The sequence below is a fragment of the Ctenopharyngodon idella genome, chromosome 6 (genome assembly GCF_019924925.1).
Source record: "Ctenopharyngodon idella isolate HZGC_01 chromosome 6, HZGC01, whole genome shotgun sequence".
In the NCBI taxonomy this organism is placed as follows: Eukaryota; Metazoa; Chordata; class Actinopteri; order Cypriniformes; family Xenocyprididae; genus Ctenopharyngodon; species Ctenopharyngodon idella.
Window position 1 is genome coordinate 1,962,436 of NC_067225.1, and position 16,300 is coordinate 1,978,735.

A 16,300-nucleotide genomic window follows, 5' to 3' on the forward strand; every position below is an offset into this window, starting at 1 on the left:
CCCCCAGGTGGTCCAGCTGATTTGGAGAGATCTCCGCGTCCAGACCTCTGGAAACTCCATGTCTGGTCCCTGGACGGGACGTGGAGGTTCTAGGTGACTTACTTCGGCATGTGCACCATTTACGAGACGTGCTTACGCCTTGAAGTGGAACCTGTTCGTTGAATGGTGTTCTTCTCGCCGAGAAGACCCCCGAAGATGTTCGATTGGAGTCATGCTTTCCTTCTTGCAGCAAGGGTTGGACCGTAGGCTGTCTCCCTCCACCCTCAAAGTTCATGTTGCCGCAATATCCGCATACCATGACCACATCGATGACAAGTCTGTTGGTAAGCATGACCTGGTCATCAGGTTCCTTAGGGAGGCAAGATGTATAAATCCTCCTCGACCTCCTTCCATACCCTCTTGGGACCTTACTCTGGTGGGACCTTACTCCAGAATGCTCCCCTTGAGCCCTTACAGTCAGCAGACTTAAAGATTTTGTCTATGAAGGCTTTGCTGCTGGTTGCATTGGCCTCCATCAAGAGGGTAGGGGACCTGAAGGCATTTTTGGTCGTGCCTAGAGTTTGGGCCGGGCACTGGCCACGTGGTACTGAAACCCCGGGCCTGGCTATGTGCCCAAGGTTCCTACCACTCCCTTCAGGGATCAGGTAGTGAGCCTGCAAGTGCTGCCCCTGGAGGAGGCAGACCCAGATCTGGCTTTGCTCTGTCCAGTTCGCGCTTTGCGACTGTACATAGACAGAACTCAAAGCCTCAGGACCTCAGCAGCCGGACATGGCAGAGCATCTGGCGCCAGGCCTATACTCCATTGTATTCTTGAGAACTGGATTTAGGCTGGGTTCCATATGTGTGACCCTACAGGGATCCCATATGTGTATTCCATGGTTGCTCCTAAACGAAGCCTGTGCCTTTCCCTTTGGGAGAACCCACCTCTTATCAGGTTGGAATCACCCCAGTACTTCCATATGTAGTACAGCCCTACGGGGTTAGTCCATATGTACATCTCCACATAACTCCTTCTGGGAAGGATGTGGCTTCCGCATCGATCCTTTCGAAGTGAAAGGGTACGCTTTCCCAGTGTTATCCAATACTCTCACTGAATGGGTTGTGTGGAACAGCAGTGATCGACACTCTCTGTGTTAGCCCAGTCCCACCGGCCTTTATGCAAGGGGGTGCAGGAGGCTTGCACAGAGCACTGGAAGGGGGCAGTGCCCGTGGCGCTTTGGTAGGGATTCCTATTTGTCGGTCTGTCTAACGTATGTCGAATGTGGCCGACTGAATGGGAACGTCTCGGCTACAAAAGTAACTCTCGTTCCCTGAAGGAGGGAATGGAGACGTATGTCCCGTCGCCACAGTTGCTGTACCCCGCTGCGTGGCCGGCTCACCTGCTCGGCTCCTCAGTGAAAACCTAAAGATGCAATGCACCTGCTGCTCATTATATGCCCGCGCAGAGCAGGGCAGAGCAGCTGCTGCAAATAATTGCATGCCAATGTGCATTGGCTCATTTTAGTTACACTCAAAGTAGATTGGCCTCTCTAGCGAGATTCCTATTCGCCGGTCTGTCCGACATACGTCTCCGTACCCTCCTTCAGGGAACGTTATATATATATATATAATAGACGTTTTCTATTGTTCCTTTAACATTTATTACAAACAAAAAAAAAGAAAAAAAAAAAAAAGAAAAAAAAAAGTCCATTCACTCCTGTAATGGTTCTGTGTCTGTGTGCTTTTGTTATGTGGACTCTTAGTTTGTAGTTCTCTGGTAGCCTTTCAACTTGATGCTGCCTCAGTAGCTGACACTTTGGAAACATTCCCCAGATATGATGATTGTTTGAAGACAATTGTTTAGCTGATGGCACTGATACCATCATGGTGCCATGATTCTTCAGATTTCTTCTCTTCAGGAAGCAATTCTTCTATCCCATGGTTAGGAGTTCTCTTTGTGTATAATACAGGATTAAATTCCAAGTGGATTATTGTTTTCATCACACTGGTGCTGCACTTAAAACTAATTGTAAGAATTTTTTGTCTTGTTTACGCTTTCGTCTCGCTTTGTTTTTGTGAAAAGAAGAGAGATCGTCCACTGCCCTTCTGCCCTTCACCCATCTAGAGACTAATTCCTAAGGTTTTGGCCTGTGACCTCCATTAAAATTCCTCAGGACCTCCGGATGCAGCAGCAGTGGCTGAAACAAATGGAGACCACAATGATCCATCCAAATCCATTCATAACTATGTTTGGAAACTTTAAATCTGATGTAAACTACACACTTCTATTTCATACTTATTCAGAGAAATAAGTATTCTCGGTGACAGCTATTTGTAGTGCAACATCTTACGCAAATTCAACTGTTAATGTACAAATGAATGAATGTAGACAGTTCAATCTTTTTCCATCTTGTTTAGACTCTATTTGTTTATATAGAGCAATATTTAGAATATTTCCAAATGTATTCTGTGGTGGTTTGGAAAGTGAAAAATGCATTGGTAAAACTTTAAAAACACTTTAAAGATTTCTAACTGTGTGCTTTATGCAAATGTGGGTGGGCTACACTGTGTGTGCCCCCTCTGATGCCAGCAGCCAATCACAGCACTGGAATGGAGAAGTGCCAAATTACAATTTCCTCCTCATCAGAAAGGAATAAATGTACCCTTTCAACAGACACTTCTTCTGGTTCTCAGTCCTGTAAGGGGAGAGACATTAACAGATACAAGTTCTGAGTCCCTGCCTGCAAGACTGAGACTTTAACAGATACAGATACGCTTTTAGTGAATTGTTGGGATATTTGTGTGCGGATGTCTCTTGTGGAAAGAGAGAGCATGGGAGGGGGGCGGTCACGCAGGTGAGAGAGGCTGAACCGGGACCCCTGAGACGTGAGCACCAAAGTTTAATCTCTCACTCTGGCCCCCAGAGGAGATCACCTCTCGCCCTTGCAACTCACTGATGTAGCTAAGTTACAAGTAGAGTTTGCAAACGTGTTCTCAGCAGTGCCTGGTCAAACGAATCTCATTCAGCATCATATTGAGACTGAGCTGGGCGTGGTGGTGCGCAGCCGTATCGTTTACCTGAACACAAGAAAAAGGTGGTTCAGACTGAATTAGAGGCTCTGCATGATTCTGTGTGGATTATCACATGCTGTGTCGAAATTCGACACCGGCCACTTTTCAGCGTCTCATGGACAGGATTCTCCTGATTTATAAATCGAGGGAACGAATTAGTAAATTGTGCGCACAATTTAGCCTACTATTTTTTTCCTGCATGTCATGTCCGGGGCTCCGTACACACCTAACAGGTGTGTTGATCAGGGCTGGAGCTGAACTCTGCAGGAAGGTAGATCTCCAGGATCAGGTTTGGGCACCCCTGATCATGTGTCATCAGGCTTTCACCCTGGTAAAGGCTACTCTGTGTGGCGGACCGCTATTGCACTCTCCTGACTTTTCTCTCCCTTTTTTACTGTAGATTGATGTGTCGGACAGGGGGCTTTGAACGATCCTGTCCCAGGAGATAGAGGGAGAGGAGCGGCTGCGCATCGGTCAGAAGCGCTCTAAGAGAGAGACAAAGTACAGCACCATGGAAAAAGAATGTTTGGTGATCACCCTTTTTCCATTATGTTACGTGCACATGATGGACACACCTAGACAAAAAAAGAAATAGTCCTTGGACACACTGACACTCTCGCACACAATCAGAAGTTGAAGATACACACACACACACATTTAAGCACATACATTTCTTGTTATTAAATTTCTTGAAATGCCATATATGGTAAGGTTTGATGATTGGATACTCGAGACATCATGGGGATGTTGTTTGACCTGTGCCCATAAATATGACCCTTCTTCCTGAATAAATTTGAGAATGCTTTGTACCACACTTGCTCTGTGTCTGCTTAGATATCTCGCGCTGCTGCTGCCACACTCCACAGGGTTTGAGGTGCCTGTTTCTAACTGATGACTGAGACTACAAATAATCTACCTGAGATTGAGATTTTAATCTAACAGTGTGAAAACTGAAAGCACGAGCCTCAGTAATGCTGACCCTGACTTCTTCTTTCCTTATCTGGAATCACATTACATGTGTCGTGCACTTTATTTATGGTATTCATTTAGTAGTTGTGTTAGTTATTCTTGTTAATAACATTTATTTTATTACACCTGTGTCTTCTTTGTGTTAAGCCCAGGATACACTGCACGATTTTTGGCTGTCCCAGACGAAAGATTGCCATCGTGAAACAATCGTGGTGATTTCTGTGATTGTGGCTCTTTATAGGTGGTCCTATGTCGTACAGTGAGAGGTTCAAAGACGACCGTTTTCCTGGTCTTGCGACCAAAGATAGCCTACAATAATTTTCTGACAGTGTCAGAAATTCAGCATGATCACCGCACAGTGTGTTTGCTGCTTCGACCTACGTCTACTGACCAGCCAATAAAAATGCGACATGAAATCAACACGACATGGCGCTGAACTTTAAAACTGCTTACCTCAAGCTCTTTTTCCTTCTTTTGCCGCTTCCTTTTTTTTTCAGCACACATAAAAACTACAACTGCCAAAGTGTGATTCAACATGGTCTTTTTGTTTACCAGTAGCGCATACTGATGACATTTTATTCTACTAGAAACTTGCATCGTAGCCTACGAGTCAATAGGTGTCATCATCGTACAGTCTACATGCATGTCGTCCTCAAGTTTAAAAGATCCATGTCGCACAGTGTGATTTGTAATGATCTTATAGGATTGCTAAAATCGTACAGTGTATCCTGGGCTTTAAAAATATCTCACCAATCTTCCTCCAGTTTACATTAATTCTAAATAATTGAACAGTCCCCTGTTGGGAGTGTTCTCATACTGCCAAGGTAAAAGGCCTTGATTGGTGTCCCGAACTAAGAGGTGGGGAAGTGGTCATCTGATGTACTTATAACCACACCTGAAAAAAAACAAAAAAAACAAAACAAAAACAAACACAATGTCATCGGTGACGCGAGTATCTATCACTACGTACATATGTTCTCCTAATGTCACAAGTAATAATCTCAAGGTTTACTGGGCTTTACATATGTAATATTAGTCCACTGGAGGCAAGGCTTGATGAACCCAAGGGCAGTTTATTTAAAAGAATCCAACATCAAACAAAAACTTCACATGGCATGGCATGGCATGGCATGGCTTGGCAAATCAAAACATGAACATAACTCACCAACAGTGGTACAGGGATACAATGCATGACAAAGACACATGGCAAACATAAGGGTTTAAATACACAAGGACTAATGACTAGACAAGACACACCTGTACACAATCAACCCAATGAACCAATGACAACACATGAGACCAGGGAAACACATGACATGATCACATGAGGACAAGGGAATCACATGACATGGGAGCACATGGCAAACAGGTAACATGGCAATGAAAACATAACAAGACATGAATAAACTTCAAAAATAAGACATGAAACATGAACATGAACAAAACCAAAACTAAACATGACAACATGATTCATTGGTTCTTTTGTAGCGTGGGTTTGGTGAAGTGTAATAAAAACAAACATTGTCACGTGTGTACCTTACTTTATCTCACCACTGCTTCCTGATGGTTTAGAGGACAATTAATCCGAGCCACCCGATCATTTCAAACAATAGTACAACAGTGAGCGCGTCGAGAACACACGCCTCATCGTTTTGGGGAGGAGAGCATGCAGTCAGTGGAGGCTTGTGGTGCGAGCCATGTGAATCTATAAACAAGGCTTAAGGCAGACCCTCTTAACCTTTGGGGACAGAGGAGGGGGGCCAGTGTGCTCTTGAATTTGAAAGGGCTGTTTTGCTGCTGTTTAAGCAATTTTCTTTGTTCTTTTGTGTATAAGAACCAAGTGTATACAGAGAAAAGCATTTATAAATATTTTCATTTTAATTTTTTCTTCTTTATTTTATTTTTATTTTATTTTCTCTTTATCACTGAGGTGTAAGTAACACCCCAGCCTGCTTAATAATTTTTGGTCTTACGCCTATGCCTCTCTATTACCTCCCTTGGCCCCTAATTGTTACCCTACAACAGCATATGTATTTTGATGCTAAAGTCTATGAAAGATGTTGATGATTACACAATGTACAGAGTAAAGTTAAAGTTAAAGGTGGGGTAAGTCATTTTTCAAAAACACTTTTTGGAAGTTAGTCAGGGCCAACACCAACAACAAACGTGTAAACAATTAGCATAAGGGGCGTATGATGATCGAGGATACAGAACGAGCAAGAGGGAGATTTGAAGAAAAACAGAAAGAGAGATGCAGAATGAGAGATGAGACAATACAAAAGAGCTCAAAAGAATGTCACTGGAATTAAGGTTTATGACTGGACAAGCGCTTTAAGACCCACGTTAATATTAGAAAAGCTTTCCAGCACTGCAGAGAGCTAAGCGAGAAGGCCTGAAAACAGACGCGAAGGCTGTTTTGATTAACACTGGATTTGAGTGTCATTGATTGTCTGGAGCTGCTGTGCTGTTGGCGACTAACAACAAACTCTTGTTTGTATTTACTCTTGTGTACTGTACGATAATTTTTTTTTGTGCTTCCTTGTCATTCGTTCATCATCTGCGCTTTATTTTTCATGAAGCATGATTTTGTTGCGCGTCAGCTGTGATAAACAGACATCTACTCTCGCATTGCATGTGTAACAGTGGCCAGCTAGTGAGTGTTGTGCAGGTAAACCACTGAGAGAATGCGGTGTTTGGCGTCATTACCTACCAGCAGCGAATGGGCTGGGGTTGGAGACCGACTCAGAGCAGAGTGGTTAGGATTGGAGGGTGAATTTTGGAGGTGGAGCAATGAAGAGAGGGGTGAGTTTGTTTGGGTTGATTTCAAATATCAACAATGTCCAAATGGCTTACCCCACCTTTAAGTCTCTGTTAAACAGCCTTCTTGTTGTTGCTACGTTTAACTTATAACATTACATAATTGATTAATTGAAGTCAATATAGGCTAAAAACCTTAATGTCAATCCTTGAATAACATTTTTTTTTTTTTTTTGCTGTTATGAATGTTTGTATGCTGTATGCTGTTGCTGTTATGAATGTTTGTATGAATATATGCTTGTTTAGATATTCTATCATAAAGTACAGAAAGCTAAACTGTAATGTTGTTGGTTTACATAATGAGGTCTGTGGTCTTAGAAGGGCTCACTGAGCCTCCATTCAAGCCTCTGGAGTCAGTACCTAAGAGATTTTTGACTCTTAAGGTGGTTTTGTTGATGGCCTTAACATCCCTCATAAGTATAGGAGATCTGAAGGCCTTGATCGTGACTGCCTCCTGTATAGAATTAGCTTCCAAGGCATCTTTGAAGGATATATGTATAGCGGCAGGATAGTCCTCTCCTCACATTTTTTACCAGGTTTTATAATCTGGATATGGATTACACTCCTATTTCCCATGATGTAATTGTTTAAACTAAAGTCATTTATATGTAGCGTTAGTCTGTGCTAAGGCACGGGCTAGCTGAATTGCAGTCACTTGTAGCAGAGCACACAGCATCAGTGTCATCAGACAATAATTTGGCATGTAGTGTTATGTTTGCATTAAGATTATGAGGTGTACAAGGAGGCTCTGGATGCACACAGAATTTACCTGAACATGAGGATTTCTTAAACACTTTTCAGATACAGAACATGAGGGCTATCTCTTTAGCAGCAAGGACACAATCAAACCTTTTTGGGCTAATTTGCATAAACTGTATTGACTATAGTCAATAGGAGCTGAAGGCTGAAGTATAGGTCACTTTTGTCTGCTTTGGCCTTTAACAGCAACATCTTTGCAGTTGAACAGATTTCTCTGCTAATCCATTACTTTGTGGGTGGTATGGATTTGTGGTGGTATGTGTAAATTCCAATGTTCTTGCAAAAGTATCAAACTCACCCGAGCTGTACTGGGCGGCGTTGTCTGAAATGACAGACTCTGGGATGCCATGTCGTGCAAAAGCAGCTTTTAGTTTGATTATCACAGCAGTGGAGGTTGTGCTGTGGAGCTTGTCCAGCTCAAAATATCTGCTGAAATAGTCAGCTGTCACAAGATAGTCCTCATTGTTCCAGGTGAACAAATCAGTTGCCACTACTTGCCATGGCCGATCTGGGATTTTGTAACTGATCATGGGCTCTTTGGTCTTGGAGGGGCGATACGTGAGGCAGATTGAGAATTTGCTAATAATGTTCTCTATTTCTTTCCCCATCCCAGGGGAGAACATGATGTCACAGGCTCAATGCCTAGGTGACTGGCATGTATACATGACAGAATGTCTGAACAAAGGCTTGTAGGAGTGACAATCTTTTCACCTTTGAAGATTATTCTATGCAGGTATGAAATATCATTGTGGTGGTTCCAGAACTCTGAGACACACTCATGGAACATTTTCTCTTTTTCTCAGGCCAGCCTCTTTGTATGACTCCTTTCAGTTCCTGGAACTGCAGGGACTACTGTCCACTTTCTGTACAACATGTCTGCGACAGGGATGTCCTTGCCTGGTCAATGTACAATGGTGAAGTTTTACTTCTGGAGCTGAAGGATCATCCTCTGTAGTCTTGGGGAAACTGATGCCAGGGGTTTCCGCATTATTGACTCAAGGGGCTTGTGGTCACTATCAACAATGATTTGGCAGCCATAGATGTATTGATGGAAACGCTTGAGGCCAAACAGTATGGAAAAGAGTTCTTTCTAAATTTGAGCATAATTGATTTCACTTTCAGATAGGGATTTTGAAAGGCTTTGTCATGCTGATGAACTCACTTGACTCCTTCAGGAGCTGTTGCAGTGGTGCGTTGACATCAGAGGCCAGGTGCAAATTTGGAGAGGTAATTAATCATACCTAGCACTGTCTCAAGTTCTCCTTTATCTTTAGGTTGTTCATGTCTCTCACAGCAGAGACTTTGGCAGGGTCAGGCTTTTCTCCCACAGCAGTGAGGTGATGCCCAAAATAGCTCTTTTCTGGATTGAGCTTCACTCTTCTCTCTCTGGAATGCTTTAGCATAGCAAAGAGGTGCTCATCATGCTCAGCTTTGGTCTTCCCATAAATGAAAATATCATCGATTATGGCCATGACCCCATTTAAACTTTCATAAGTTTCTGACCAAGGTGCGCCTGTTCAACAGCATTGTCATACCAACGACAATCTATGTGGTGGAAACGTGGCAGACATCGGCGAGGATCGCACGTAGGCTTAATGTCTCCAGCAACGATGCCTGCGGCGAATCCTGCGGGTAACGTATCGGGATCACATTACCAACATTGAGGTCCATCGCCGAACTGACACCCGCCCACTACAAGATGTTGTCACTGAGTGCCGGCCATGTCCTTCGACTACCACCAACTCGGCATGCGAAAAATGCCATCCTGTGAAAGCCATTTCATGGCAAGAGAAAACAAGGTTGACCACGAGCCACTTGGCGTCGCACTTTCACTGAGGACCTCTGAGCCATCGGCATCTCATGGGACGAAGCCGAAACTACTGCGGCCGATCGAGCCCGTTGGAGAAGCCTTGCCGCCCAATGCACCTTGCGGCGCAGGAGGAACTAAGTAAGTAAGACTCATCTTGGGCTGAAATCAGTGCTAAGGGAAGACGTCGGAAACGGTAACACCCTAAGACTGTGTTGAAGATGGTCAGTCTTGATGATTCCTCAGTGAGCTTAATAGGCCAATAGCCTGATCTAGCATCTAGAACACTAAAATATGAGGCACTAGCTAGCCTTGACATTGTATCTTCAAGGGTGGGTAATGGGTAATGAGGTTGCTTAAAAGCCTTGTTAAGGTCCCTCGGGTCCACACACACTTTGCTGACATGTGTGTGGTTTTTCAGCCACAACCATGAAGTTAACAAATTTGGTTGGCCCTGTGACTTTAACAATAACATCCTGCCTTTCCATGCTCTTAAGCTCATCTTTAAGGCCACTGCATAATGCAAGAGGAATACGTCTAGGTGGGTGGACTACTAGGGTTGTGTGTGGGTCTAAGTGTATGGTACACTCACCAGGAAACAGTCTGATCCATTTGAAAACATCTACATACTCCCCCAAGACTGGCACTTCTATCTGTGTTTCTGTAACTGTTACAAGTTTGTTGAGGCCAAAGTCTATGTATCCTTTTGGACCTATGACGAGGGTGCATTTGTGTCAACTACATAAAATGTCATAACCATTTCAATGTCTCTGTGCTTGCATTTCGGGTCACATTTGCCCTTTACTACCATGCGTTCACCACCATAGCCAAACAGGGGATGAGATGTCAGCTGCAGAGTGCACTGAGTATTCATTTTAGCGTACTCGTACAAGGAATGACGTTGGCTGAGGATCGTCTCGGTTACATAGGTAACCCACGTTCCCTGAAGGAGGTAACGGAGACGTACGTCGGACAGACCGACGAATAGGAATCTCGCTAGAGAGGCCAATCTGCTTCGAGTGTAAACGAGCCAATGCACATTGGCATGCAATCATATGCATCAGCTGCTCACCTCGCAGCGCGGGTATTTAATGAGCAGCAGGTGCGTTGCATCTTCAGGTTTTCGCTGAGGAGCCGAACAAGTTAGGCGGCAGCATCAGCGAGGTACAGCGACTGTGGCGACGGGACGTACGTCTCCGTTCCCTCCTTCAGGGAACGAGGGTTACCTATGTAACAGAGACATTCCCATTCAGTCGGTCACATTCGACGTACGTCGGACAGACCGACGAATAGGAATCCCTACCAAAGTGCCACAGGAGCTGCCCCCTTCCAGCGCTCTGTTGCAAGCCACCTGAACCCTCTTGCCTAAGGACGGTGGGACAGGGCTAACACAGAGAGTGTCAATCACTGCTGTTCCCCAAAAACCCATACAGTGAGACCATTGGATAACACTGGGAAAGCGTACCCTTTCGCTGGGAAAGGAACGCTGTGGAAGCCACATCCTTCCCCGAAGGAGTTATGTGGAGATGTACATATGGACTAACCCCATAGGGCTGTACTACATATGGAAGTACTGGGGTGACTCCAACCTGATGAGTGGTGGGTTCTCCCAGAGGGAAAGACACGGGCTTCGTTAGGAGCAACCGTGGAGCTACACATATGGGATCCCTGTAGGGTCACACATATTGAACCCAGCCTAAATCCAGTTCTCAAGGATACAATGGAGTATAGGCCTGGCGCCAGACGCTCCGCCACGTCGGCTGCCGAAGGGAGATTGGAGGACTCAACAGGGTCTGCCTTGTAGGGACTCTCTGGAGTAATAAGCGCATGTAAGCGCAGCAAGCCGACACTAAGCCGGGGCCTCTCCGTGCCTCTGACCTGAGGTGAGAACATGGGAGGAGAACAGCTCTACACAAAGGCTATAGAATCTAGTGAACGTGTTAGGTGTCGCCCAGCTCGCAGCTCTACAAATGTCTGTCAGCGAGGCGCCACGAGCCAGCGCCCAGGAGGATGCAACACCTCTCGTAGAGTGAGCATGCAACCTGAGCGGGCAGAGCACGCCTTGAGCTTGGTAAGCCAAGGCGATGGCGTCCACTATCCAGTGTGCCATCCTCTGCTTGGAGACAGCCTTTCCCTTCTGCTGGCCTCCGTAACAGACAAAGAGCTGGTCTGAGGTCCTGAAGCTTTGAGTTCTGTCTATGTACAGTCGCAAGGCGCGAACTGGACAGAGCAAAGCCAGGGCTGGGTCTGCCTTCTCCGGGGGCAGCGCTTGCAGGCTCACTACCTGGTCCCTGAAGGGAATGGTAGGAACCTTGGGCACATAGCCAGGCCAGGGTCTCAGTACCACGTGGCTGTCGCCCAGCCCGAACTCTAGGCACGATTCGTCGACCGAAAATGCCTGCAGGTCCCCTACCCTCTTGATGGAGGACAACGCAACCAGCAGCAAAGTCTTCATAGACAGAATCTTTAAGTCTGCTGACTGCAAGGGCTCAAAGGGAGCATTCTGGAGAGCTCGAAGCACCAGAGCAAGGTCCCAAGAGGGTAAGGAGGGGGGTCGAGGAGGATTTAATTGTCTCACCCCCCTAAGGAACCTAACGACCAGGTTGTGCTTACCAACAGACTTGCCATCGATGTGGTCGTGGTATGCGGAAATTGCGGCAGCATGAACTTTGAGGGTGGAGGGGGACAGCCTACGCTCCAACCCTTGCTGCAAGAATGAAAGCACGACTCTGATCGAACATCTTCAGTGGTCTTCCCGGCGAGAAGAGCTCCATTCAACGAACAGGTTCCACTTCAAGGCGTAAGCATGTCTCGTAGATGGTGCATGTGCCGAAGTGATGGTGTTAAGTACCTCGGGGGGTAAGTCACCTAGAACCTCCGCGTCCCATCCAGGGACCAGACATGGAGTTTCCAGATGTCTGGACGCGGGTGCCAAAGAGTGCCCCGTCTCTGAGAAAGAAGGTCTTTCCTCAGAGGAATGTGCCAGGGAGGGGCTGTCGCGAGGAGCGCGAGTTCCGGGAACCAGGTCCGGTTGGGCCAATAGGGCGCAACTAGCAGGACCTGCTCCTCGTCCTCCCTGACTTTGCACAAGGTCTGTGCAAGTAGGCTCACTGGGGGAAACGCATATTTGCGAAGGCCCCGGGGCCAGCTGTGTGCCAGTGCATCTGTCCCGAGTGTTCCCTCGGACAGGGAGTAAAACAGCTGGCAGTGAGAGGTTTCTGGCGAGGCAAACAGGTCTACCTGAGCCTCTCCGAACTCCCTCCAAATCAGCTGGACCACCTGGGGGTGGAGTCACCACTCTCCCGGCAGCGCAGCTCGTGAGAGCTCGTTGGCCATACGGTTGAGCACACCAGGAACATGAATGGCGCGAAGCGACCTCAGATGCTTCTGACTCCAAAGGAGGAGATGGCGGGCGAGTTGCGACATGCGACGGGAGCGTAGACCACCTTGAGGGTTGATGTACGCAACAGTCGCAGTGTTGTCCGTACGGACCAGCACATGCTTGCCCCGTAACGACCCTTTCAGGTGGCTCAGGGCAAGGCGTACTGCTAGCAACTCGAGGCAGTTGATGTGCCAATGCAGTTGGGGGCCCGTCCAAACCCCTGATACTGCATGCCCGTTGTACGTGGCACCCCAGCCGGCGGCAGAGGCATCTGTGAACACCACAGCATGCCGGGACACCTGCTCTAGGGGCACTCCTGCCCGAAGAAACAAGGGGTCTGACCACAGGCTGAAGTTTTGGCGGCATTCCGGAGTGATTTAACTATATGTATTTAACTATATAACAAATGTACACTATAAAACACTAATACAGGGTATCCGTGGAGCATTAAAAAGCATTAAAAGTCATTAAAATGGATTTTGCGAAAATTAAGGCCTTAAATGGCATTAAAAAGCATTAAATTTTATTCCTACAGGCATCAATTTTTTTTAGATACTTTTGAAGGAAAAAATACCAGTTTATATTGAATATAGCCTTCATAATTAATAACTTTGATTTGCTATCGCAAAATATGTACATTGGTGTGATACACATGGAACCAGTTTGGTAATTGCCTCCGGCTGGTGCAAAATTACCGCCGTTTTGGACAGCGGCGGGCTGGGACCTGGAGACGGAAGGTTGAATCAGTGTTGCCAACTTAGCGACTTTTCAGACCCCTTTTGCAACTTCTTTCCAAGAAAGCGCATTGTGACGAATATACTTGTTAACCTGATCTAGCTTCCGAGATTCCCCGGTACTGCCGCACGAGCGTGAGATCTTGCTTTCCTGCCGCAGGCGTACCTGTGTCTGCTCTGTTCAGTGAGTGGCTGAGAGGAGCAGCGCATTCAGTTGAGGATGTCAGAGAACAAACAAAATAGATACTATTGCTTCTAACCTGAGTGATAATTTTACGAGTACATATAGCCAAAATCACAGCAAATGTCTTTATATTATGTGTATGGTGATTTTGTCAGACAACGTCTAGATTATAAATCAGGATTTTAGCGCTGGTTTAATATGTCAGGGCTCAACACTATGCTTGTCAATTAGTCCGGGATAAGTGTATTTTGTTGAAGGGGCAAGCGAAAGAGAATTTTACTTGCCCGGCCGGGGCAACGTCAATACCAAAAAACAAAACAAAACAAAAAAAAAACGCGAGATTGACTGATTTTGTTACATTTAGTTTAAGTGGTGATCCATAGTGGATAATAGTAGGCTGTATAATGTAGCGACGATAAGGTTGCGCTGTTGAGGCTCGCGCACCATCTCGAGGAGAAATGGAAACATGAGCGAAGTACACACAAAAAGAAGTTTTTATAACTTGATACAAGTAAGCAAAATCACACGACCATGAATGCTGTTTTCCTAAAGGCTACCGTCACGATTAAAAATGTGACACTGATTTCATACAACTGTTCAGTTAACAAATAGTTAATATTAAGTCACTTACATTTTAGAAGGAACATTGACTGTTTTTGTTCTATTTGAGCAGCAAAAATAGTTTCAAACAAAGATAACAGCAGAACCATAGCGCCTTGTTTTCGTTACTGAGTGATTCAGCGTTTTGAATGAATCGGTTGAGTCAAAGATTAAATGACTCATTCATAAACAACTGCCGCATTCTTGAATGAATCAGCCATTGGAATGAATCGTTTAAATGAATGATTCACTTATTAAGACAGTTACTTGATGCTACCTACTGTTTCAGTCACCATTTCAAATTGTCTGACAACAAAAATAGAAAATATATAGATGAAACAATTTTATTGGGAATTTGGCTGTAATAAAATATATTATGTGAGCAAAAAGGGTAGCACCAGAGAAGCAAACAAATGTAAAGGGGCTGACACTTGGCAGAATGCGAATGCAACAATGACATGATGAATATTCTAATTGCCTTATGACGTCATCTACCGACATATATATATATATATATATATATATATATATATATACACATATATACACATGGCATTAAACATTTTAAAATTGGCATTAAAAAGCATTAAATTAGATTTGATGAAACCTGTAGAAACCCTGTAATAGTGTCACTTAGGAAGCACACACACACACACACACACACACAGACACACACACACTTACCTGCAAGAAAACAGACCCTCCAAAGCCCTGAATGGAGAGACATACGAATTTCAGTGCTCTGATTGAGAGGCAGGATGACCCCCTCTTCCAGGTAGAGCCAGTAGTCAGTGCTGACGGCAATGCCCAGCAGCCCCAGACTACACACAGCAAACACACTGCTGAGGAGTGTCAGTGCCTTTCTTCCACACAAACTCATCTTTCACATCAACAGGGGGTGCAAGCTGCAGAAATCAGGAGCTGTAGTGAGAGAAGAGTTTTTTCGTCACAAACTTTATCTTACACATAAACACTGCACCTGAGTGAGAGCACGCAATCTGACTGCTCTGCTGGAGTAACAGTGAACAGGCAGTTACACTAAGCTCGTACGTGCTGGAAACACTGCACTACGTTACTTATGTAAGTCATGACTTAGAATGTCACATACGTAGCAGACTTTAAACTTGAAGGAGAAGAATTCCCAACAGCCGCCCCCACATTTGAACAACAAATAGGTTAATTAAGGTTATGGCTAATTATGGTTATTATGGTTAATTTGCATCCAGCAAAGTAGGTTGTACGGGTTAATATTTGGGGAGTTGAACTTCCCTTGCAGCTGGAGAAACTATGAAGCTATCTCTTAAGTACTTGCTACATCTACATGCGAGCAGCAGCTCAACTCCATCCCTCTGGGTCCCTCCAAAGACAACAGCATGCTCACAGAGCAGCCAGAAAAATGGAAGCTGGAAGAAAACAAAACTAGAGGTTTTTCGCATTTTGTGGAGAGAAAGCATGATTGCGTACAGAAAGGCCTTAAAAACTGCTAGATCTGCTTATTTTTCAAATCTCTTCAAAGAAAACAAACACAACCCTAAGTATTTATTTGATACAGTGGTTAAATTAACGAGAAATAAAGCTTCAACTTCTGATGTTTCCAAACAGCACAGCAGTGATGACTTTATGAACTTCTTTACTCGCAAGATTGATAATATTAGAGAGAAAATTATAACCATGCAACCGTCTACTACAGTATTGCGTCAGACAGTGCATTGTAGTATCCCTGAGGAAAAATTCCATTCATTCATTGCTATAAGAGAGGAAGAATTGTCAAAACTTGTTAAATCATCAAAATCAACAACATGTATGTTAGACCCTATACCGACTAAGCTATTGAAAGAGATGCTTCCAGAGGCCATAGATCCTCTTCTTAATATCACTAATTCATCTTTGTCACTAGGATACGTACCGAAAACTTTTAAGCTGGCTATTATCAAACCTCTTATTAAAAAACCAAAACTTGATCCTAGAGAATTAGTCAATTACAGGCTGATCTCGAA

At 44.9% G+C, this 16,300-nt stretch overlaps 1 protein-coding gene across 2 annotated transcripts in view; it reads right to left on the reverse strand.

Annotated features, from left to right (window-relative positions):
- The window catches only part of cacng5a (calcium channel, voltage-dependent, gamma subunit 5a), a 59,165-nt gene that overhangs the window by 19,852 nt on the left and 23,013 nt on the right, over positions 1-16,300 (reverse strand). For both annotated transcript variants that reach the window (XM_051897544.1, XM_051897543.1), the window contains exon 2: positions 14,988-15,224. In XM_051897544.1, the coding sequence (XP_051753504.1) occupies positions 14,988-15,183 (196 nt within the window). In that variant the 5' untranslated portion in view covers positions 15,184-15,224. The remainder of the gene's footprint in view (positions 1-14,987; positions 15,225-16,300) is intronic.